General features: G+C 47.9%; 1 protein-coding gene across 1 annotated transcript in view; it reads left to right on the top strand.

Annotated features, from left to right (window-relative positions):
* The window catches only part of LOC146856951 (transmembrane protease serine 4-like), a 75,978-nt gene that overhangs the window by 10,308 nt on the left and 44,994 nt on the right, over nucleotides 1-20,676 (top strand). Inside the window, exons 2-3 of the mRNA XM_085647421.1 lie at nucleotides 17,881-18,026; nucleotides 20,135-20,344. Coding sequence (XP_085503547.1) covers nucleotides 20,197-20,344 — 148 coding nt within the window. The 5' untranslated portion in view covers nucleotides 17,881-18,026; nucleotides 20,135-20,196. The remainder of the gene's footprint in view (nucleotides 1-17,880; nucleotides 18,027-20,134; nucleotides 20,345-20,676) is intronic.

The raw sequence follows: 20,676 nt of genomic DNA, 5'->3' as shown, positions 1-20,676 counted from the left end.
CTCACTGTGGTATATCAGGATTGTAATTTCTGAAGTGCAAGTAATAAAAGGACCTCTGTGAGAAAAACACTAAGCCACTGTGGTATCCACATAAAATACAATAATGTGAGCTGTGTGGGATGCGCACATTCTGTGCAAAAGGCATAATAACCCTCTCTGCTACTTTCTGATGAGTCAGATTGCCACTGAACAAACTCCAGTTATATTGACATTTTTATTGTTGCCTGAAACCTGATTGGCATAGAAGGAACTCTGCAGAGGGTGCTTTTAAACCCATAAGATTAGGTATGACCAGGCATCTCGGATTTTTCGGGAGGGTCTCTGGGGGCATATTATCAAGACAGGCGATACAATTATCGCCGCTTTAGCGGCAGAAAATTGCGGCTAAAACGGCGATAATGAGCTTGATAATATGCTCTATGGAATTCCAATTGAAGCCCAGGTTAGATGTCCTTCACATCTAACATGGGCTTCAGTTGGAATTTGATAGAGCATATTATCAAGCCTATTATCGCCGTTTTAGCTGCAGTTTTCTGCCGCTAAAGCGGCGATAATTTTATCGCCTGTCTTGATAATATGCCCCGAGGTTTTTCATCAGCCGTCCCAGCAGATTTCAGGACATTTAGCTCATGTGCCGGTTTTTAGAGAGGGCCGACTGAAAATGGCGGGAGGTGCCTTTTTATTTTTTCCGAAGCAGGGATAGTTAGCAGCTGTTATAAGAAAGCAATTTAATTAACAGGCATGGTACTGGCTTTAAAATTGCATTTTATTTATTTTATCACTGCCTCTTTCGTAATTCTCTGCTGAGGAGCGCTGACATTCTGTGCGCTGGGTTGAAGCAAAATGGTAGTCCTTCTTCTATTTTTGTGAGCTGTCACGCTTTTCGGCTTAAAAATTCTGGTCACCATACATAAAATATTCCTAAACCCAGCATCCCTGAGCATGGCGCACGGTGTGGCCGCATCGGTCGCACCGCCCTGAATCCGCCCCTGATAATAATAGCATCAGTTAATTTCTTTGTAGGGTACCGTGTACTTGGGTCGGGAATTACAGTTCTAGTGCGTAGAGAGCCTGTCGTAAAACCATATTTTGTACGTTCTTTTATTCTCGATCTTGTACTTCAATTATTGTAACTCTAAAGCAACCGTAGAGGTAATCTGGCAAGCAGCTTTGGTCAGCAACACATTGACCAAACTGCCCTGTATTACAGTGAAATCTATGAAACTGTCCCCATGTTGAGCCATATTTTCTAATTGTAAAGCCTGCTGACACCTTAGTAAGGTCATGATGATGCCATATAAAAACAGCACACACAAATAAATAAACCGCATCAGAGCCTAATGCAGGGTGTCCTCACACCCCCGGGGCAGGGTTCATCTCGGTGAACAGGTCACCCGAAACACAGCAGCCTCGTGCAGGGTGTCTCCTGGCGGATTGGTATTTAACCTCACAGGGTGAATGGTTGGTCATCAGGCTGTATTAAAGGCTTTGGGGCCAGTCCCTAACTGGTTTAGGGCAACGTCACAGCAGGATTTTACATTCCTTCTCAGTACCATCACTGTTGATAAGTATGTGTATAAAGCTGCGCTGTGCATCACTCCTTGTGTACTGCAGCTCCTCCCTCCCGGTCTCGCGCGTCATCAAACCCCGCCCACGCGCAGGTACTTCTTTACAGCCAATGCGCAGTGAGTTTGGAGGCCTGCGCGAGGGGCTCCAGTAGTGAGGCTGGCAGAGGCCAGAAGTCAATAATGGAGCACTTCCGGCATTGTCTCACTCAGTCAAGCGTTCATGTCCATCTGGTCCCAAAAGATATTGGGATTAGTAACCTTCTTTGTACGAAACGTCCAGATATCCAACTTTCAGGAGTTCCTACCAAATTCGTCTTAGGCATTGACAACTCTATTTTGATAGATGGCTAACTGGGGGCCCAGGTCAGGATACTCATCCAACTGCACCACCTGAAAAAATGGTAAAACCCTTCTTCAAGTTTGAAAGTGTCTTGTCTGCTTTTGGCTTCCAGCACTGTTTGTGCTTCTTTCCAACCTCGCTGGCATTTGATTAATCCAGATCAAAGTTCTCAATGAAAGCACCCTTACAAATCTTCTCCCTCACTTCCTCAGATAAGGGTGCCACCATTTGATTGTTAGGGGGCATAAATGAACTAAGGAGGTGCCCTGCCGCCATGCCTTCCTCACCTTTTTTAGCACCAACAAATGTTCCTCCATTGTGCTCCACACAGGGAACAGCCACAGCCTGTGAATGTGGGGAAGAGACATCACTAACCAGGGGTTCACTCACCAGTGAGGGTGCCTGTTGACCCAACGCCCCACCAACATACTTTATAAAGGCAGTGCTTAATTTGAGCTGGTGGTTTCAGGTGCTCGGCACTGGCACTTAATTGTCAACACCGGCACTTATGACAACTGCCACATGGTGGCTGTTAGACCTGAACCCTTCAGGTAGTGTTTCCCCAAACTATTTGCTTTCTCCTCCCGGGTTTTGCTGATTCTTTTGTGGTGGTCTTAGGGCCTGGGGCACTCTCCCACTGAAAATGCAGTGCGAAAGTGCTTGCACCCTTCTTACACACGATAGGAAGTGGTGCTTACCTGGTGCTGCCGAACATGTGTCCAGCCTGCCATTGCAGGCTGGTGTGCACTTCGCACTGATGGTGCTCCTGAATACGTGTCCAGCCTGTCATTGCAGGCTGGAGTGTGCGCTTAGTACCAATGGTGCTCCCAAATTTATGATTATGTCACTAGCCATCCTGAGAGGACCTTTAACTTCCACCTGAGTACCCTGAGGTAACGTCTTAAGGGGTGAGTGGTGGATGAAAAGCAGGGCAGGTGCACAGGACGTCAGCCCACAACAGCACAAAACTGTGTGTGTGTGTGCCCGGGAAGCTGTCCCAGCCAGGCTGACACACACGACGGGGGGCTGAAGCCCTTTGAGCCCAATGGGTGTTGCACACCTGGTGCTTGGCTCCAGGCCACACTGAAGGCTGGGGGAATACATCTGGGTATTCCCCAGTGACAGCTATGAAACACTGTGCGTGCAACTGGAATGACAGACCTCTGCCATTTGCGGGCCAGCAGGAGAGATCGAAGAAAGAGGTTTTGACACTTGGCTTCTGGAGCCAGATCATGGAAACACTAAAGATAAAGATCTGCATTCCATGGCCTCATGGCAGAAAGGACTGAAATCTAGGGGAGACATCTGTGGTTTGAAGGGAGAACCTTCGAACCATCCCCAACTTCAAAGGCACACACCAGTATAACTACTAGTGCCATACACCTCCAAAGGGTGACATGGTCTTGTGGGGACGTAGTACCAGAGAACCATGGTCCATATTGTCAGAGGACTCTGGTGTGCACAAGCAGGATAACTGCCATTGAAAGGGTCTGCGTGCCCTCCCTGAATAGTGGCTGACCTGGGCCGACTACCTGCTGCTTTGTGGCACCCTGAAGTGTGCTGTCCAACGGCTTGTTAAGCTTGACCCCTGTTCTTTCGGATGTCTCAGGGACATCAAAGATCTCCTATGAGGGACACACATCATCTACATGTGACACCTGGAGCGCAGTGCCCTCTCAAGTGCCTACATCGTCTGCTGGATCCTAACTGGCAGCATGCCATGGGCGTGGCACTAAGAACTGTGCCTGGACACCGGATTGCCTTGTGCAGAGCTACAAAGTCTTGCCCGCATCTAAGAGGTGTGGCCCTGCATCGTGGGGACCTTGTCATGCATAAAAGTCTTGTTGGTGATGAGCAGATTCACCGGCTGCGGGACCCAATATGGCCTGAGTCATCGATCGTGCCACATCTCTCTCGTGCGACATGCCGACTGCATGCTCATTGCATGAGGTGTCCGATTCGTAGGTTGCAACCCTTGGAGCTGGGAGCATACCCGTAGTAGTGCCTCATTCTATCTTGAGAGGCAGTGTTGAACTTGTACCTGTGTGTGTGACCGGACCTGTCTGGTGTGGCCAATATCAATATGCACCGGACGTTGTGCCTCATTTTCAGGGAGGTACAGAATCTGCAACTCTCTGTTATGTGTGTGACCATAGTTGTCTGGTGCAGCCAATATCGATGTGCACCGGACTTTGTGCCTCATTTCCAGGGAGGTACAAAATGTGCAACTCTTCGTTGTGAGTGACTGGAACTATCTGGTGTGACCAATATCAACGTGCACCAGACGTTGTGCCTCTTTTGCAGGGAGGCACGGAATTTGCAATTTTTAATTGTGTGTGTGGCCGGAGTTGTCTGGCGTGGCCGATATCGACATGCACTGGACGTTGTGCCTCATTTCCAGGGAGATATGGAATTTGCAACTCTTCATTATGTATGAACAGAACGGTCTGGTGCAACCTGTATCATCATGCACCCACGTGCCCGGATTGCTTGGCTGAGACTCTGATCGATGTGCACCTGAAGAGGTGCATCCTCGTTCCGAGAGGCCCTCCCTTCTTTATTCCTCATTCATTGACTGTTTCCTTACTTGGCACTCAGTGTGACGGACCATCTGCCATCGCCTTACGCCGCCTTCCCTGACAACACCATGTTGTCAGGTAGTATTGCCTGGCTCAGGCTTGTGTGGAGAGAGTTACTGACTGGGCTGGAGGAACGCGTCCGAGAACGATCGGAAGCGGGTCGAGACTGCATGACCCCCGTGTGCTTCGCAGAACTGATCTGGTGCTGGAAGGCCCTTGTGCACCCCTTTAGTGTGACCAACTATTGCCCTCAGCTCATTTCTGCTCCGCATCCTGTGGGTGAACTTCTCGAGTGACTGCCAAACCCTGTTTGCCAAATGCCTTCTAATTGACCTTGCTGCCTACCCCCACCTGCTTCCCTGGGACCCTGACTAGGAGTGACTCTGGCTGTGTGCGGCTTAGTGCCTGGGAGGGAGGACAGGGTGTCTGCCGACAGTGGTGAAGGGAGGCTTGGGACCACGAAGTCTGCAGTATGTAACCAATTGACCTGCTGGGTGTCAGTTGCACTGCATGAGAGTACTGAGTGCGTACGTGTGGGAGTGCGTTCTCTATGGACTTGCCTGATATCCATTGTACCACTTATCGTTACGGAGTGAGTGTGTGTGTGGGAGAGACAATCTTTGAACCCCAATGATTCACAACACTGGACGGCGGTTCACCCGATATGTTGATTTCTTTCCAAAAGAGCATTACGTTTGACATTGGATTTTCCCCCTGTGACCTCCACCCTCAGTGCTCTTAAAAAGTGGTATAATTCTGTATATCTATGTATTGCTGATATCGTTGTGACCCGGGGTCACATCAATATATTGGGCTCTAATTGTGCAGTATTGAATTGTAAGAATTGCTAGGGTGGGCCTGTGGTGGACAACGTGTTGCACCACATAAAGGTCCTGGGGGGAGTTAGAATAGGATCTTTCCCAAGTGTGCATATTGCTGATTTCATTCGAACACAGTAGGGCCTAGTACTGCTAGTAATAATTACAAGTGTGATTTATGCCCAGAAATACATGATATTGATGCTGTGTGGATTACTGTGTGTGTTGAATACAAATGTTATTACATTCATCATGTGTGAAGTCTCTTTTGTGACACTCAGTGTATTTATCGAAAGTGAGTGCTGTGCCAATGCTCTACACATTGAATCTGTAGTAAGCCTGACTGCTCAGTGCCAAGCTACCCAAGGGTGAGTGCAGGTTATACAGTGTGTGGTAGGTTCTGCCTCAATGGGGTACTGCCTCAGCCAACCAGAAAGTGCAAGTGGCGCTGTTTGTATAATTTAGAGATGAGCAGAACAGCAATTGTTTATTAATTCAGTAGACATTAAAAATAACTAATACCTGCACCCCAGGCCATTTTGATAGCTTTGGGGACCTGAAATAGTCTGTATTGTCTCACTTGTAGCAGTGTACTGGTGAGCAGTTATGTAGGTGCTGTCATTGGCAACGCCCGCAGTGGCAATAGGCGGTACAAGCTGCAGATGCCTCCTGACAAGGGCCCTGAAAATTATTTTTTACACATTAACCACTGGAAAAAGGGTCTGGCTAGGAACCCCATGCGTGGGCACCCTAGACTGGGACGCTGCTGCAGGAGGGCTCTGATCACCACTCTTGAGCAAGGTTACCAATTGCTTGGCCCTTGCCGGTGTCCTCTTCAGTGCCTTTTGAAGCCAAACCACTACTGAGTCCACAGCAGACCTTAGACAACCAAAGGCAAGACATTGGCTAAACTCGCCACAAGATTTGGATGCCCCCGTGAGAGCCACTCCTGTTGCCATAGCCAGCCGGGGCCTGTGCAGGTAAGAGCGGCGGGCCGGTTGTGGGGGTGGGGGAGATTTCGACAGGTGATTACAAGGGAAGATTCATTATTTATTTTATTTTCCCGCACCATTGTCCGTCAAAACCCCCCACCACGCCCCCACACACCCAGTCGGCCCACCGCTCTTACCTGCACGGGCCGCGGCTGGTCATAGCCAGAAGCGTGTGAGGTGCAGAAGTCCAATCTACAGATTATGCACCAGGTGCTAGCTGAGGGGTGCAATGAGTAATTGATATTCTCTGTCTCACAGGGCCCTGTATTATAGAGGTAGCAAAAGGGGGGGCAAACAAAGAAGCCGACACCACTGGCTGTGGACTAACTGGAGTGTTGGGGGCCCCCATCCAAATCTAGAATCTGGGATGATTATTGCCCAAGGCCAACCACCATTTTGTTGGACACACCTTCCTTGTCTTCTTCCGCAAATGTGGGAAAGCAGCCTTGGGAGGAAACACTGATATCCTAGAGCTCTGATCACTCAAAGCTGGGTCCACCTCCTGTGTGATGGACCCCTTCCTGTCCCCTGCTAAGGACGGGCAGAAGAGAGACAACAACTGTTCAATGGAGTCTGACCTTCCATCACTCTTGTATATCAATATCATCCCGCGGTTAGATTGCTTTGCAGCCCTCTTTGCAGCCTTTGGTTGCATGCCCCTTAGAGATGGGCCACAAAAAAAATGAGCAAAATTTCACGATGCAGAAATACGAAGCACTGCACTACCTTCACTGCACTCTAGCTAGAGGGGTGAATAAATGCAGCTGTCACACAAGGCAGAGAACTGTGACAACCAAAAGCAGATTTCGACATTAGCTCCCTTGAGCGTGATCACCAAAACCCAAAAAATTCCCAGTGTAAAAATGCCTGTGCACCAGCAAATTCACACAACAGCCCCATTTAAGTGCCAGAAAAAAATCGCAAATGCCAGAAAAGGCACAAAACTCTGTAAAAGATAACACCAAATTACCTATTTTTTCACCTGTTTGCATAGACTTTAGAGCATCGAGCAATGCGCCTGAAAAATACACAGCAGACCGCAATAAACAACCACCTTTCACCAGACGGAACAAGTAAAGTCAAAGTTAATTGTTAACTCTCCTTTAGGGCATCTTATCTTGTGCATTTGTTTAATTGAAGGCAGACAGGCACAAAAAGGAAAAAAACGTGAGGCGTCGCCTTCTCGGCGATCCAGCCCCCTCGCCTCAGACTCATGTCACCATAAGCGGCACTTGTCACGCAATGATCCCCACCCCAAGAAACTTGCTTATAAGGACCCGGCATAGGAAGCTGGCGCATGGTCCTGCCGAACTCCTAAGTAGGGGCCCGACACTACACTTTACAGGGAGATATAGCCAAATTGGGATGTGGCCTAACGGCCAGAGCTGCTGACTTTGGAGCTGGGGAACCAATTTGAGTCTGAGTCGGATCAACAATCTGTGATTCAGGGCAAATCACTTAATCTCCCTGTACCTACCAAAAATAAGCGCTCCAACATCTTGCTATATGAAACTGACCCCCCCCCCACCAAAAAAAACGACTGTCCAAATAGTCCGAAGCGCAGAGAGGCGGGCGAAGCCCTGTAGCAATGTAGAGAGGATAACTGAAGAAAGAGAAAAAGCTCGAGACCCTTGGTTTTTTTAATGAAGATTTATATTGAGCGAACTGGACCCGAAGGTATTGGAGCGCTTTACATGAGCACCAGTTACGTCACACAAGGACACATTCATTTTTAGGTCACGCCTGAGCCAGCGCATGCGCTGCTCTGGCGAGACATTTAATAAGTGGGCTTATAAAATTCCGATCACACGCTTTTGCTGGCCTCAAGCTTGCGGTTACGCGTGCGGTAACACGCAGAGCCGCCATCTGGCTTTCTGTCATGGCTCATTAATCCTTACAACCCTTACAGCACGCAAATCACTTTTATTTCTATGATCCTCCACCCCCTGCTCTCTGCTCTCACTACCCTCTCCCTTCTCCCCCTCCCTCCTCGTCAGTTACCGGGCTACAGCTTGTTCTCTTTCCTTCTATGCTCCTCCACCCCCTGCCCTCTGCTCTCACTACCCCCTCCCTTCTACTACCCCTCCCTTCTCCCCTTCCCTGTCAGTTACCGGGCTACAGCTTGTTCTCTTTCCTTCTACCTTTTCTGCTTTTTTTAAATGTATTTATCCAGGTGTTTTTGTGCTTGTTTTAGTGGCTATGTGCATGCGTGTCTTTATTTTTTGCTCTCTGCTTGACCATTACTGAGAGCATAGCTGGAAATAAGCATTTAGCTGCCGGCATCCATAATATTGTTGCACCATCCGTGACAGAGTGGTCTTACGTTTCCTACAAACCGACTGAAACTCTCACTGCTGCTGCTCTTATAGTGCTGTGTTCTACGTTTTACCAATACGCTTTCTCAATACAAAAGTCTTAAACCAATGATTTTTGTTTGTAACCTCTGAGGGGCTCCTTAACCCCTTTGTAAACGTAGTCCCCCACCAATCTGTGACCTAATCTGTAGGCTTCAACCATTCGCAAACTCTGGCAAGTGGAGGATGAACCACTGGACTTTGGCTCAAAGCATCAGGGAAAGGATGTTCGTCTGAGAAACTAAACATGCTTCCCGACGAGAAATCAATTTTATAAACTACTTAAAGACACAGATCGTATATAGTGGGATACGACACCTATCTGCTCATCACATCCCAGTAGAGTCAGATTTTTATTATTTTCCACTATAGTCCACAATACTAAAAACAGTGCACAGAACATGCTGAATAGCTGGGTATCTATGAGCTTAACGTAGCACGGACAACAAAGAAAAACCATACCCAAAATACGAACGAACACGTCACATACCTCTAACACAGCACAGGTCTATCAAAGTTACCATCTCATGCTCACAGGCCAGCACTTTCGCTCTGAACATGTCACACGAACATCACTAACAGAACAACTTCTGACAAATAACAGCCACCCAACACCTTCAGAGAAAGTCAGGGTGGCAGTCGTGCATCTTACAGCAATCACCAGCGTCTCCCACCTCACTCAAATTATGAATACTGAGCAAACACAAACCAAAACAAGCATTGGCATAGCCAATAGGTCTCGCTTTTTGGGCTTTATAAGTGTTTACTCTGCAACAGTTAATGTTGTTGCAGTAAGGATATTGTGCTGCATAACTAAATACTTATAAGGTCCCAAAGGCGAGACCTATTGGCTATGCCAATGCTTGTTTTTACAGGCACCGGGAGATTAAGTGATGTGCCCAGAATCACAGTATGTAAAGTCTACCCAGAGGCTCGAACCTTGGCTTCCCAACACCAAAGTCGGCAGTCTAGCCGTGAGACCACACTGTTCTAAGGGCGGCAGTGAGTAAGCAGCAAAGAGACTGCAAGATCCTTAACCTCCGTCTTAAAAGGTGGCCAGGCCATACCAACAGCTGCCCCGGCCCGCCCAACTCCCACAACCAGAGAGTGTCTGTCAGAAGTCAACTTTGGATAGGCCGACCCCCAGCAACAAAGGGGTCACCACCCGAGAGGCCGCCATTGCCCTTGAGCACCCGATCTGCTCCCCCGTCTCTTCTGTGCCTGTGGTTGCCCCCACCCCTACGCCTGGTGGCACTATGCCACTCTGGGTTGCCAGGTTTTTGTAATGCTTTGTTTCTTTGCGTGTGGTTGTTCTTTCTGCTGGCGCAGTCTGTGTCTCACATCAGTGCCTGCCGAGCGTGGCACGTTCCAACAAGACTTGTCTGCAGGAAATGTGCGGCTGAAGAGCCCGAGTTGGCCGACATCCAAAAGCGCCTAGAAGAACCTTTTGCTCGCACATCTCTAGGCCCAAATACCCACATCTGGAAACTGGCGATTGCCCTGGACCGAGAGATAATGTTTCCAAAGGCAAAAGATGGGTTGAAGATGGTTGAAACGTTTCCACTAAGAATGGCAAAAAGTGAACTGATCATAAATAATTCATGACTAAGCAGCCATAAACGCATTACTTCTTACTCTATTCTATGTAGCTGCACTTAATCGCTGTCACTCACCTAATTGATCAGGATTTAAGGGCATTATGGGTACAGACTACAATGGCTAAAAATGGTATCACAGCACTGAAATTAAACACATAATAGCGATATACAAAATCATTACCTCTGCCTTTCATTCTTCCAAAGTGGGTAAATAAAGTGCCACAAAATGGCATCTTGACAAATTGACATCTGTTATTTGTATAGCACTTAAAAATGCCAGAAGTGTAGTATTAATAGCTACATATAAAAAAAAAAAGTTATTTTCATTTAACCTATTTTTAGGACTATTCTGCAAGTTAGAAAGACTGCCTCAAAGCAGGAAGAAAATAAACCAAACCACTTCTAAGTACATATGTTCTAATTGTATGTACATTTTAATTGCATGTTCTTGGGAAGGTAAAATCGGTTCCAGATTGTTTCTGCTATGGCTCTGGTTTTGTCCTTTAAGCAGCTTGTGAGAGGATCATGGGGCATATTATCAAGGACGGCGTTAAAAATTACCGCCGGTTTATGAGCTTGATAATATGCTCTATGGAATTCCCATAGAAGCCCATGTTCTGGTGTCAACTTGGGCTTCTATGGGAATTCTCCAGAGCATATTATCAAGCCCATTATCGCCGGTTTAGCGGCAGTTTTCTGCCGCTAAACCGGCGATAATGTTAACGCCGTCCTTGATAATATGCCCCTAGGTCTTCTATACAGCTAGAGTGGGGGTGCAGTAGGTTTTTCCTACTGTTCATATGTGTATGACATCAGTAACTTCTATCCCTGCTGGTTCCACGCCTGCAACAACGTCCAGTCTCTGCTTATTATCCCTGAAATAATTAGACAGCTGAAGACCATGACAGGCCTCAAAGGGTGGCTGTCCTCTTTTGAATAGCCTTGGGCGGGCCAGGGCAGGTATCCTTCGGGAAAACCTGGGCCACCCTCTAGAACCGGGCCTGCGCCCAAGTCATGAACAGTGTGCAATCTCCAGTGAGTGAGTGATTCTGAGTGCAGAGGCGGGTTTGGCAATCAGTAATCGGGACTGTCGCGTAGCGCGTGAGATTGTACGACTCTGTCCACATATGAGAGAGCCTCTGGCAGCCCTCCCGCTCCTGTACCCGCTGTCCACCGTCGAGAGGCAACTCTGTTTCCAGAGACCATATTTCCTTCACCCAGGATCCATATGTCATGTCCTTGTTATGTGCAACGGTACAGTCGTGCTCGTCACGCGGGTCCTACTCAGAAGTGAACATGTCATTCACTAAACATTCCAAGTGTCCGACCGGGACAACCCGTCCTGAAGCCAGGAGCCCGGCCTCCTTCTTGCACCTCCAGTGACCTCGCCTGGACGGCACGTGCGGTTCCTAATGTCAGAGTCAGTGACCACGCCCCTTCAGAGCACAAACCTGCTTGGTAAGGTCTCCTTCAGTGACCTCAGAGGGAAAGCACCTGCTTCCTGGTATCAGTGGCAATGACCCGCATCTGAGCTCATCCCATTGTGCCCAGGGACGTGCAGTTCCAACCCATTCTGCCACTCGAGCCCTACACTGGCAGCAGGAGACAGTAGCTTTGGGGAAAGGGAAGCTGCCTGTGCTGAGGTAAAACTCAGCCTTGACGTAAGTCGGCACCGACGCCTGTGCCAGCTTGCCCCTTTTCGTGCTGTGCAGACACAAGCATGGCACCTGCGAGGTCCGTTTGAGGTGCTTTCCGGGCTGCGCCTGTTAGAGACGTCTCTGATCGGGATAATCAACACCAGGAGGGACACGGACACCTATAATGGATCCATGGTATGGAGCACTCCTTTCAAAATACAACCAAAGAATGTGTCCCGGGAGGCATGTCGAGCCATTTTGAGCACGTGGCTCCACCTACCGGCGTCTCTCGCGCGCCACCTGCGTCATACTAAATCGACCACAAAATCAGCAGGCAGGCTGCTTTTGTGGTATAAATAGATACAAGAGTGTCAAGGCCCCGAAAAGAGCGGGACCCGGGGCAACCAGCCCAGGCTTTCTCCACTGTGGGTGCCACACTGAACTTTCTCTAGCTCTGTGCCTTGTTTGAAGAGCGTCTGCATAGTTCTGGGGTAGGGAGCCCTGGCGGTTCCTGCATAGATAGAGTACAGACACATTACAGGTCTCCACATCTATTCAGAGGCAACCGCTGTCTATCTAACTCTGTCATGGGCAGAGAACCTAGCTTCCTGTGACAGCAGTCTGAACCACGGCTGCCAAAAGGCGCAGCGCATAATTTGTAATAAAAATGTGCCAGGGCCCTCGCTGGTAGGTCACTGCAGCTTTAACCACTCGTCTTGCCAGCGCTGCCAACGACACTACCCAGGGTCCAGCATACCTCAACAAGCGTCTCACCTTCTACACCCTGAATAGCCAGCTTTGCTCCGCCGACCTCGCCCTCGCCACAGTCCCACGCATCCACAGGACCACCACCGTCGGCAGATCCTTTTCCTACCTCGCCACCCTCCCCACCCATCTGCGCCAGACCCAGGACCTGCTGACCTTCAGGAGACGTCTCAAGACCTGGATGTTCGAGCAGTAGCTGCACCCCCGCTTAGCTGCACACCCCCCGCCCCCTCAGCGCCTTGAGACCCTCACGGGTGATTAGTGCACTCTACAAATGCCTGATTGATTGATTGATTGTCAGGGCGGGCAATCGGCCGGTGCCTGAGGGGGCTGTGGCAGAGGCCAGCTTGGGGGCCGATTTTATTTAGTCTGTGGATCAAGCAACTCCATATACCTAGGCTGATTTTTCCAAGCTTTTTCCAGCGTCAGGTGAGAGGTAATCTGAGCAGGCCACATATTAGGGCCATTAATTGTTATTTGCAGAACGGCAATAGGGCGTCAGGAGGACGCCATCATGTGGTGCACCTTCTTGCATCTTGGGCCCCAGAAGGTGTCAGTGAGCCTCTGAAAGAGGTGTGTCTTTGAGCAGTGCAATTAACAAGTCGCAGGCGCAAAAAGGAAGCTTTTGTCCCCCACAGCTGGTCACAATGACCAGACAGACTAACCTCAGGTGCTGCTGCCAGTTTTCTCGGATTGAGGTTAGGAGTTCCGTTCAAATACTGTGCAAAGGAATGAGAGAAAAAACACAAGAAACACAAAAGTTTTAAATAACTTTGCAATTTAAAAACAAATCTTACCCGAAACGGTTGGCTTTTTCGGCATGAATGGTTGCGAACTGCAATTGTGGGCCTCTTTTTTTTCTGGGTGCCTGGGCCAATTTTTCATCCCAAGCTGACCCTGACAATACCTATGCAACTACCAACCATAACACTCCTACATGTGTGATTATTCAGACTATTCCAGGCCACCAAAGTAATAAGAATGGCGCGGGTGTCAAGAATTAATCATTTTAATGCATATTAAATTGATAAACAGCTATTGTTCTGCTCATCTCTAAATTACACAGACAGCACCACCATGTGGCAGACTGTCATAGTGCCGGTATTCACAATTAGGTGCTGGTGCCAAACACCGGAAACCACAGGCTCAAATTAAACACTGAAGAGATGCCATGTATTGTTTTGGGACTTTTCGCATTCAGCCTTGCTAGAATGACCTTCTGTTCAAGTCCTAAAATGGAAAGCGATAGTGGCTGACAGCCAGTGCGGTCTGAAGCTGTCAATCACGCTTGTCCTGGTGCCACTGAGTAGCTCTGATTAGCACAATCTAGTTTATTCACAGATCATTGTGTCCGATACGTCATTAGCCCAGAACGCCAGGTAGACCTCTACAGCCCTTTACCCGGACAGGGCCTGTGAATACAGCTCAAACCGGCCCACACACTGACCTGTCATACCAGCCCACCGGGCACTGCCTGATTTCTCTGTAGGCTAGTCCAACCCTGCGTACCGGCACTTCTCCGGAGCAAACAGGTACGCTAAAGATTGAGTCCAGCATTTCTACTGTTCAATTTAAAGCATTGACTGCATGTCTTCAGGAACCCAAGTTACAGCCCAGTGCCACCTCACCCCTGTTCACCTACTCCCCACTGGTCCATTGTTTTTCTCCCAGCGAACTGACATCTGGGAGCACGCCGGAAGTGCTCCATGTGTGTTTGGGTTGCTCTGCTGAACTGAGAGTGCGTCCGAAGTGTGATCCCCACATAGTAAAGGGTCCGCACTGGTCCCCAACCAGACCAATAGGAGACTGACTGTTTGTGGAAGATGAAAATCGATTGAGGCGGTACAGTGCCTCTGGGGGTGAATATATCAAGCTCTCTCCAGGTAACCCCCCTTTCCCATTTAGGACCCGAATCCTTACCTGGTATCAGAGTGCTTTAGAAACACCCTTCACTCAGACAACTGGGGGCTTCTCTTCCCATTGAGCGTGTGTAGTGTGAATGCACTTGTGGTTTGCATTGCACCCATGTGTGGAATGAGTGGTGTCCCCTCCAAAGGCATGTTGCACGCAGCACAAGATAATGATTCCATGCACAGGGTAAGGCCAGGGCTTTCAGTGGGATGAGAAAACTGGGGGAGGGAGGGGGTCATCTCTCAAAGGGCATGGTCGGTATAATTAATGGCGTGGCTTAAAAACACTTAAGCTAACAATTTGTGCTTAGCATAGAGTGCCACCTGACTGGTATTTTGCTGTTTCTGTCATTGCATGCCGATACATAATACAACAAGTAACATCACACCTACAACAAGCCAGGACTATTGACTTTGTCAATGGTTGTTATTTGCATAAGATAAACTATGGCTTCGTTGTGTATAATATTGAACATGCTTCAATTCTAAAATCATGAGACTGTGAAAAAACTATAACCAGGCTCTTTGAAGTTACATCAGACAGTGAAGGGTGGCACTGCTGCAGAGTTTAAAAAAATTCACCTAGAGTGAGGGTAAAAATGGAGAGCCCGATAGGGACCAGTTTCGGCACCCGCCTTTTAAAACTGCCGGTGTTAAGCACCGGCAAGACTCAGGCCACTTAAAGCCCTGGGTAAGAGCATTCCGGCCGAACAGTCATTGCAGCAGCCTTGGTGTGGCACTGCAAACCCCATTGCAGGCCCACTCTTTCTACTATCTGGTTGGAATCTGCATCGAGCCCATAACCCTGCCAGAGTACAAAAGGCCTATTGAAACCTTTCCTTATGCCAGAGAGCTCTGTTTGCTCAGTGTGTGCATGGGCTCGTTTACTGAACCTGGTGGTGTAAGATTTAAGGAGTTTCCCTCACTGTGTGTCCTTGTCACTCGAATCCACTGAGTTGCCACCCAACAACCAGAGCCACTGGAATTAGACATCAGGGGAGGGTCAAATTATGCAGCAGAGGTGAGTAAATTATGCAACAAAAAGGCAAATTACGTGGCATCATGCAGCACGTTTCGAGATAGTTTTACTTCATTTTTAAACTTGTTAACACTGTCTGGGCATTGGTTGCACCTCATTAGCATTAGTTTAACACCCAAATATAGCAATAAGCTACGGAGAGGTGACCAGTCAACCTTTGCAAATGCCCTTCCACTGCGCGGCAACAGGTGTCACTGCGTTTTTACTAACTTTTGAACCATTTGAGGTGGAAACAATTTTTTTTGTTAAAATCTGCTTATTATGCAGCAGTTGATGGATTGTGTGGCAAATAACCCTGGGCATAGTTCGCGTAGTCACGCTACGCTACGGGCACTTTGCACTACGTCGCGCTACGCATAGCTACGCGAACTGTGTAGTGCGGTAGGGAAATGATGTTCGCAATGATTGCACAGTGCCGGATGTTTGTCCGCACTGTGCAATCATTGCGAAAGGCATCATGCACAGTGCAAGTGGTCGTTTTCTGCCGCTCGAGTAGATTTGTACTTGAGCGGCAGCTTTCTCAACTCGGACTGGTAGTTTCTCATCGCTAGCGGTCGCAAGCATACACGACCACTCGCAATGAGAAACCTGACCTCCCCGCATTGAGAATCTCGCCAGGAGGTTTATTTTCCACGCTCGCGATCGACAAATTGATGTTGCCGATCGCGAACGAGGAAAAAGTCTTGCCGGGAAGTTGACTTTGCTCGCTCATGGGCGCCAATTTGACATTGAGGACCGCGAGCGAGCAAAAAATACCCGCTACGCTATGTGTTTTTGCACTGTGCTACGTGTGATTCGCGTAGCACATAGTTGCGCTCGCTACGCACACTCTGCGAGCATAGCGTAGTTTTCTGCCCAGGGTTTGTCGCAAATGCAGCAAATATGCGATTATGCGAAAATCACCATGGCCGCACAATCTCATAATCCCAGTGGCCCTGCCTTTAACCTGGGGCGCCGAGAAAGCAGAACAGAGGGCAACTGTATATTAGCAAACTTAATATACTTTAACATTCTGTCTGGTGCATTTGATGCCATTGCAAGGAGACTGTAAACAAAGTGGAAGTATGAGATCTGAGTGCTTCTTTATCTGAAGACACCTGAAATCCACTGACCCTTCCCCATAGGATGACATGTCTATAGGCCTCAATGTTAACGTGTGTGTTCTATTACTGAAAGGTTAAAGTGCATAACACAAGCATGAAAACTGGGACCCTGAGTACAATGTTGTGGGGTCATTGAGTCTGTGACCAGGGTCAGAACCGTAGCTAAAACGGAAGAAAATATCCTGTGACTATTTTATTGGCCTTTCACCTATATAGTTGGGAATGCCCAATCGGACTGCACGTAGTGCAAACCATATTTATAGGTTTGCACTTCAGAACTAGTAACAGCCAGACAGTACCTATCAAAAGGATTACCACTTTGTCACCATGAAGTGTCGAATGATTATGTCAAACAAATAATATACTGGTTCCTAAGCTGCCTTTAGATTAGCTGATTAACCAATTTTACACCTTTTTGGGAACGCCGCTCTCAACAGAACCTTACCTACTTCGATCACTGGTCTTACAGTGAAAACTAAATCAAAAAAATGGGGGGAGTAAGAGGTTTTTCTAGGTTTTGGCCTCCTCTACATATACATTATTTCACAAAAATTAAAATCCAGTTCAGTTTTGTGCAAACTGCTCTCCATGAAGGGAAATCAAAGGTTTTTCTTATAAAACCCTCACCCACTAGAGATGACCTGTTGGTGGAATGCTTCATCATCGGGTCCACCCCGTTCCACTGTGGGACGGGGCGTGCTTCGACCTACAACGTACGCAGGAGCACTTATTGTTGTAAATACAAGGAAAAAGTATTTGTTCTGGTTGGAAAAAGGAGAGTGGGGGGGTTGATGGTGCGGCACCCCCCCAGAGGGGATAGGCGAGCTTGTCAAACAGCTCAACTTATGTTCCTGTGTTGAGAGGGTCAGAGGAAATGTGAACCTGTACCACACTGTGATAATGTGCACGCTCATCTGACCCTCTCAAAAACCAGGACATTTCTTTGTTGTGCAAAAAGGTGTCGGACTCCTGAACAGTCCATGAAAAACCTGGACTATCCGGTCAAATCCGGGATGTCTGGTCACCCAAAATTTGCAGCACCCACACAGATACTGCCCAGTAACCGCTGACTACCCCAAGGTTTAGAGAAAAGGCCTTACAGTGTGACACCGGTTACAGTTGCGCTTGAACACCCAGCAGTCGTATGCTTCTTACCTGTTTGCTTTCTTGTTTGCAGTTGCCACGTTTGAGGAACTTTATTTGGAGCTTCCGCTGAATGGTGAAGGCAACAACTAACGTCCTCCAACCCTTGGACTTTCACTGTCTGATCTCTCATCCACTGTTTCAACTTTCCACCGCGCCCAATTCTGGCATTATACCCAGGTATGTACAAACATGTCCACAGGTGTTTGCATAGTATCACTTGAGCTGAGGAGCTAGTGGGCAGAATGTAGTGTGTGGGCTATGTATCTCATCTAGCAAGAAGCTGTGTGCTGCCAGAGGCTGGGTAGCAGGCGAGAACACCCTGCCTTCTGATAGCAGACTTTACTACCGGCCTATGCATTATGTGATACTTGGGAGACGGCCTTGTGCTGTGGATCCTGTGATGGAGCGTGCCTAATCAATCTAAGAGTTTGAACAATGCAGCAGAAATGACTGAACCATCTCTTGACCACAGTTTTCCTCATACAAAGTAAAATAACTAAAGCATTTATGTATTTATTTATATATTTATTTACGCATTTATTTATTTATTTATTCATTTATTTGGGCTTTTGTATAGTGTGGGTCACATCATTGGTGACATGGGTGTGCATTGCACAGTTGTAAAATAGCAACCACCAGCGTGCACATGAATAGAACAAGATTCTATCAGACTAACATTCGAATATCGGGCTTCGCCAGAGTGTTATTGACATCAAGCCTTAGTTTGCATTTCCTAGCTATCGTGAGTGCCGTTCTGGTTAAACTTGGTCAATGTCAACAGCAGTTGGGTGTATTCTAAACACTGCAGCCTTGCTTATCCTCTGGCTGGTTCCTTGGGTTGCCATCTAGCTCAACATCGTCTGAACACCATCTACCCAGTTATAAAGTTTCATCTGGCAACCTCATGTCTTCTGGAAGGTGTATACTTGACTAGCTTCTATTGGACTAATATCTCTGATAACAAGGTATCTTAACCAATAAGCCCCAGCCTCAAAATATGGTGTCTGGATGAGGTGCAATGACCTGTGAATTCTACTCACTTCCTAACCCTATTGGCCATTAGATAATCTTCCAGTTATCCAATCCTCCTATCGATCTCTTTGCAATCCATTCTGCCGCCAATCATTGCTATGCGTGCCCGGGTTCAGAGTGTAAGCAATGCTGCAAAGCATCTTGTAAACAGCCATGTTTTGATGCATATTAAATGTTGATATGCTGGAGTCCTCTCCAGATGACACCCCTAAGGATATATCCTGGCACACCAAAATGGAAGCTAGCTCCAGAAAGCTCTGTGTAGGGATCCTGGGCAAAAGGGAAAGATTATGAGTAATGAAACACTATCAACTGATGTATCTGTGGGGACCCAATGAGACCCGGACTCACTCAGACTTCAGCAGCTGGAGAGGGTTCCCAATGCTGTTCTATCCATACATGAGGTCTCATATAGAAAGAGGGCCCGCTCTGCCCTCAGGACCTGCCAACACTCTTGAATCTGCCTGGAGAGCTAGTCTGACTCAAGCCGAAGGTCCAAATGGGGGATAGAGTCTCGTCCCATATTTGCACTTTCTATTCTAATAGTCCCTCTAAACCTCTCTCTCTCTCTTTCTCTCTCTCTCTCTCACTCTCTCTCGCTCTCTCTTGCTCTCTCTCACTCTCTCTAACTACCTCAGACACTGTCTCGCTACCCAGAGTCATTTTAAGGTTCTGTGGGGTCTTGGGAAAGACCTATTTCAACTGTTTTTCTGTGACCCTGTTGAAGTTTAACATATCATTGTCATTGTTTAGCACCACGTCATCTTGATTAGCAGAAAATGGGTAATACAAAGTTGAAATTTGGTCCGCGCCAGGGCCCCTAAAATATGTCTTGCCTGGAGCCCTCAAAACCCTTAAGACGGTACTGCTGGCATGAGCGAGCATTTCACAATAGGTGCTGCCGGGTGAGCATGAAGGCACAGCTGAGTTATCGCTGCAGTGGAGAACATACGATAAACATAGACTTTCCGATCATGGCCTGGTCCAGCCTTTCTTCCACACGTTGCTGGCCTGTTAGTAATAGTCTGGTGTGTAAGCAAGATATTATTGCTGCTCTTACAGTAGGGCTTGAGCAGGAAGATGCAATGATCAAATTATGTCAAGGGTGAACCTTGAAAATGAGGGGTATCAGTGGAGATTTCCCACATCCTAGTGCCAGATCCTGATCGACGTGCAAAGAGGTTGTGAGACCTGAGGGAAAGGGTTGTATTGCAGACCTGATGAATGTGTAATCTGCTCTGTCTTCATTGCAGGTGGACGAGATCCAATTTGATCTACCTGAATTACAGCGGCTGCCCAAGCCACAGGTGCCACCATGGTCACAGAAGCCTCAAGAGCTGGGCGCGTCATCGCCAACCCAGATACCCGGAAGCGGAGCAAGACCGCCATGTTCAAAAAGTATGGTGTCCCAATCATTGCCGCCATCCTGGTGGCAGCAGCTATCGTGGTGATGGGAATTCTAAGTGAGTTCTCTTGTCTTTTAAGTCATTCACTGGGCAGTGCGAATGCAGTGTGCATCCTATGTGGTTGAACAATTGTGGCATCATGTAGCACTGACCACCAGTGCCATCAAGTAGCCCAATGGTTGTATCCATTCATAGGTGCTTATTATATTGCTGGGGAGGCAAGGCCTTCCATAGTTTGTTGGTGTCCGAGTGATTGCTAGCTCGCAGCCTCCTACAAGGAGTTTCTCCTTGTCATGGTTAATGTTGTATGAGGATCAAGTTCAACCATTTTTTGTTGATGTCTCAGTGATGGGTTGCACAGAACCTCCTCCTACTTGGAGCCTGACCCA

Source organism: Triturus cristatus, chromosome 3_2 (assembly GCF_964204655.1).
Source record: "Triturus cristatus chromosome 3_2, aTriCri1.1, whole genome shotgun sequence".
Classification (NCBI taxonomy): domain Eukaryota; kingdom Metazoa; phylum Chordata; class Amphibia; order Caudata; family Salamandridae; genus Triturus; species Triturus cristatus.
Note: the sequence above shows the minus strand (reverse complement) of the source record. Positions and strands in the feature narration are given on the sequence as shown.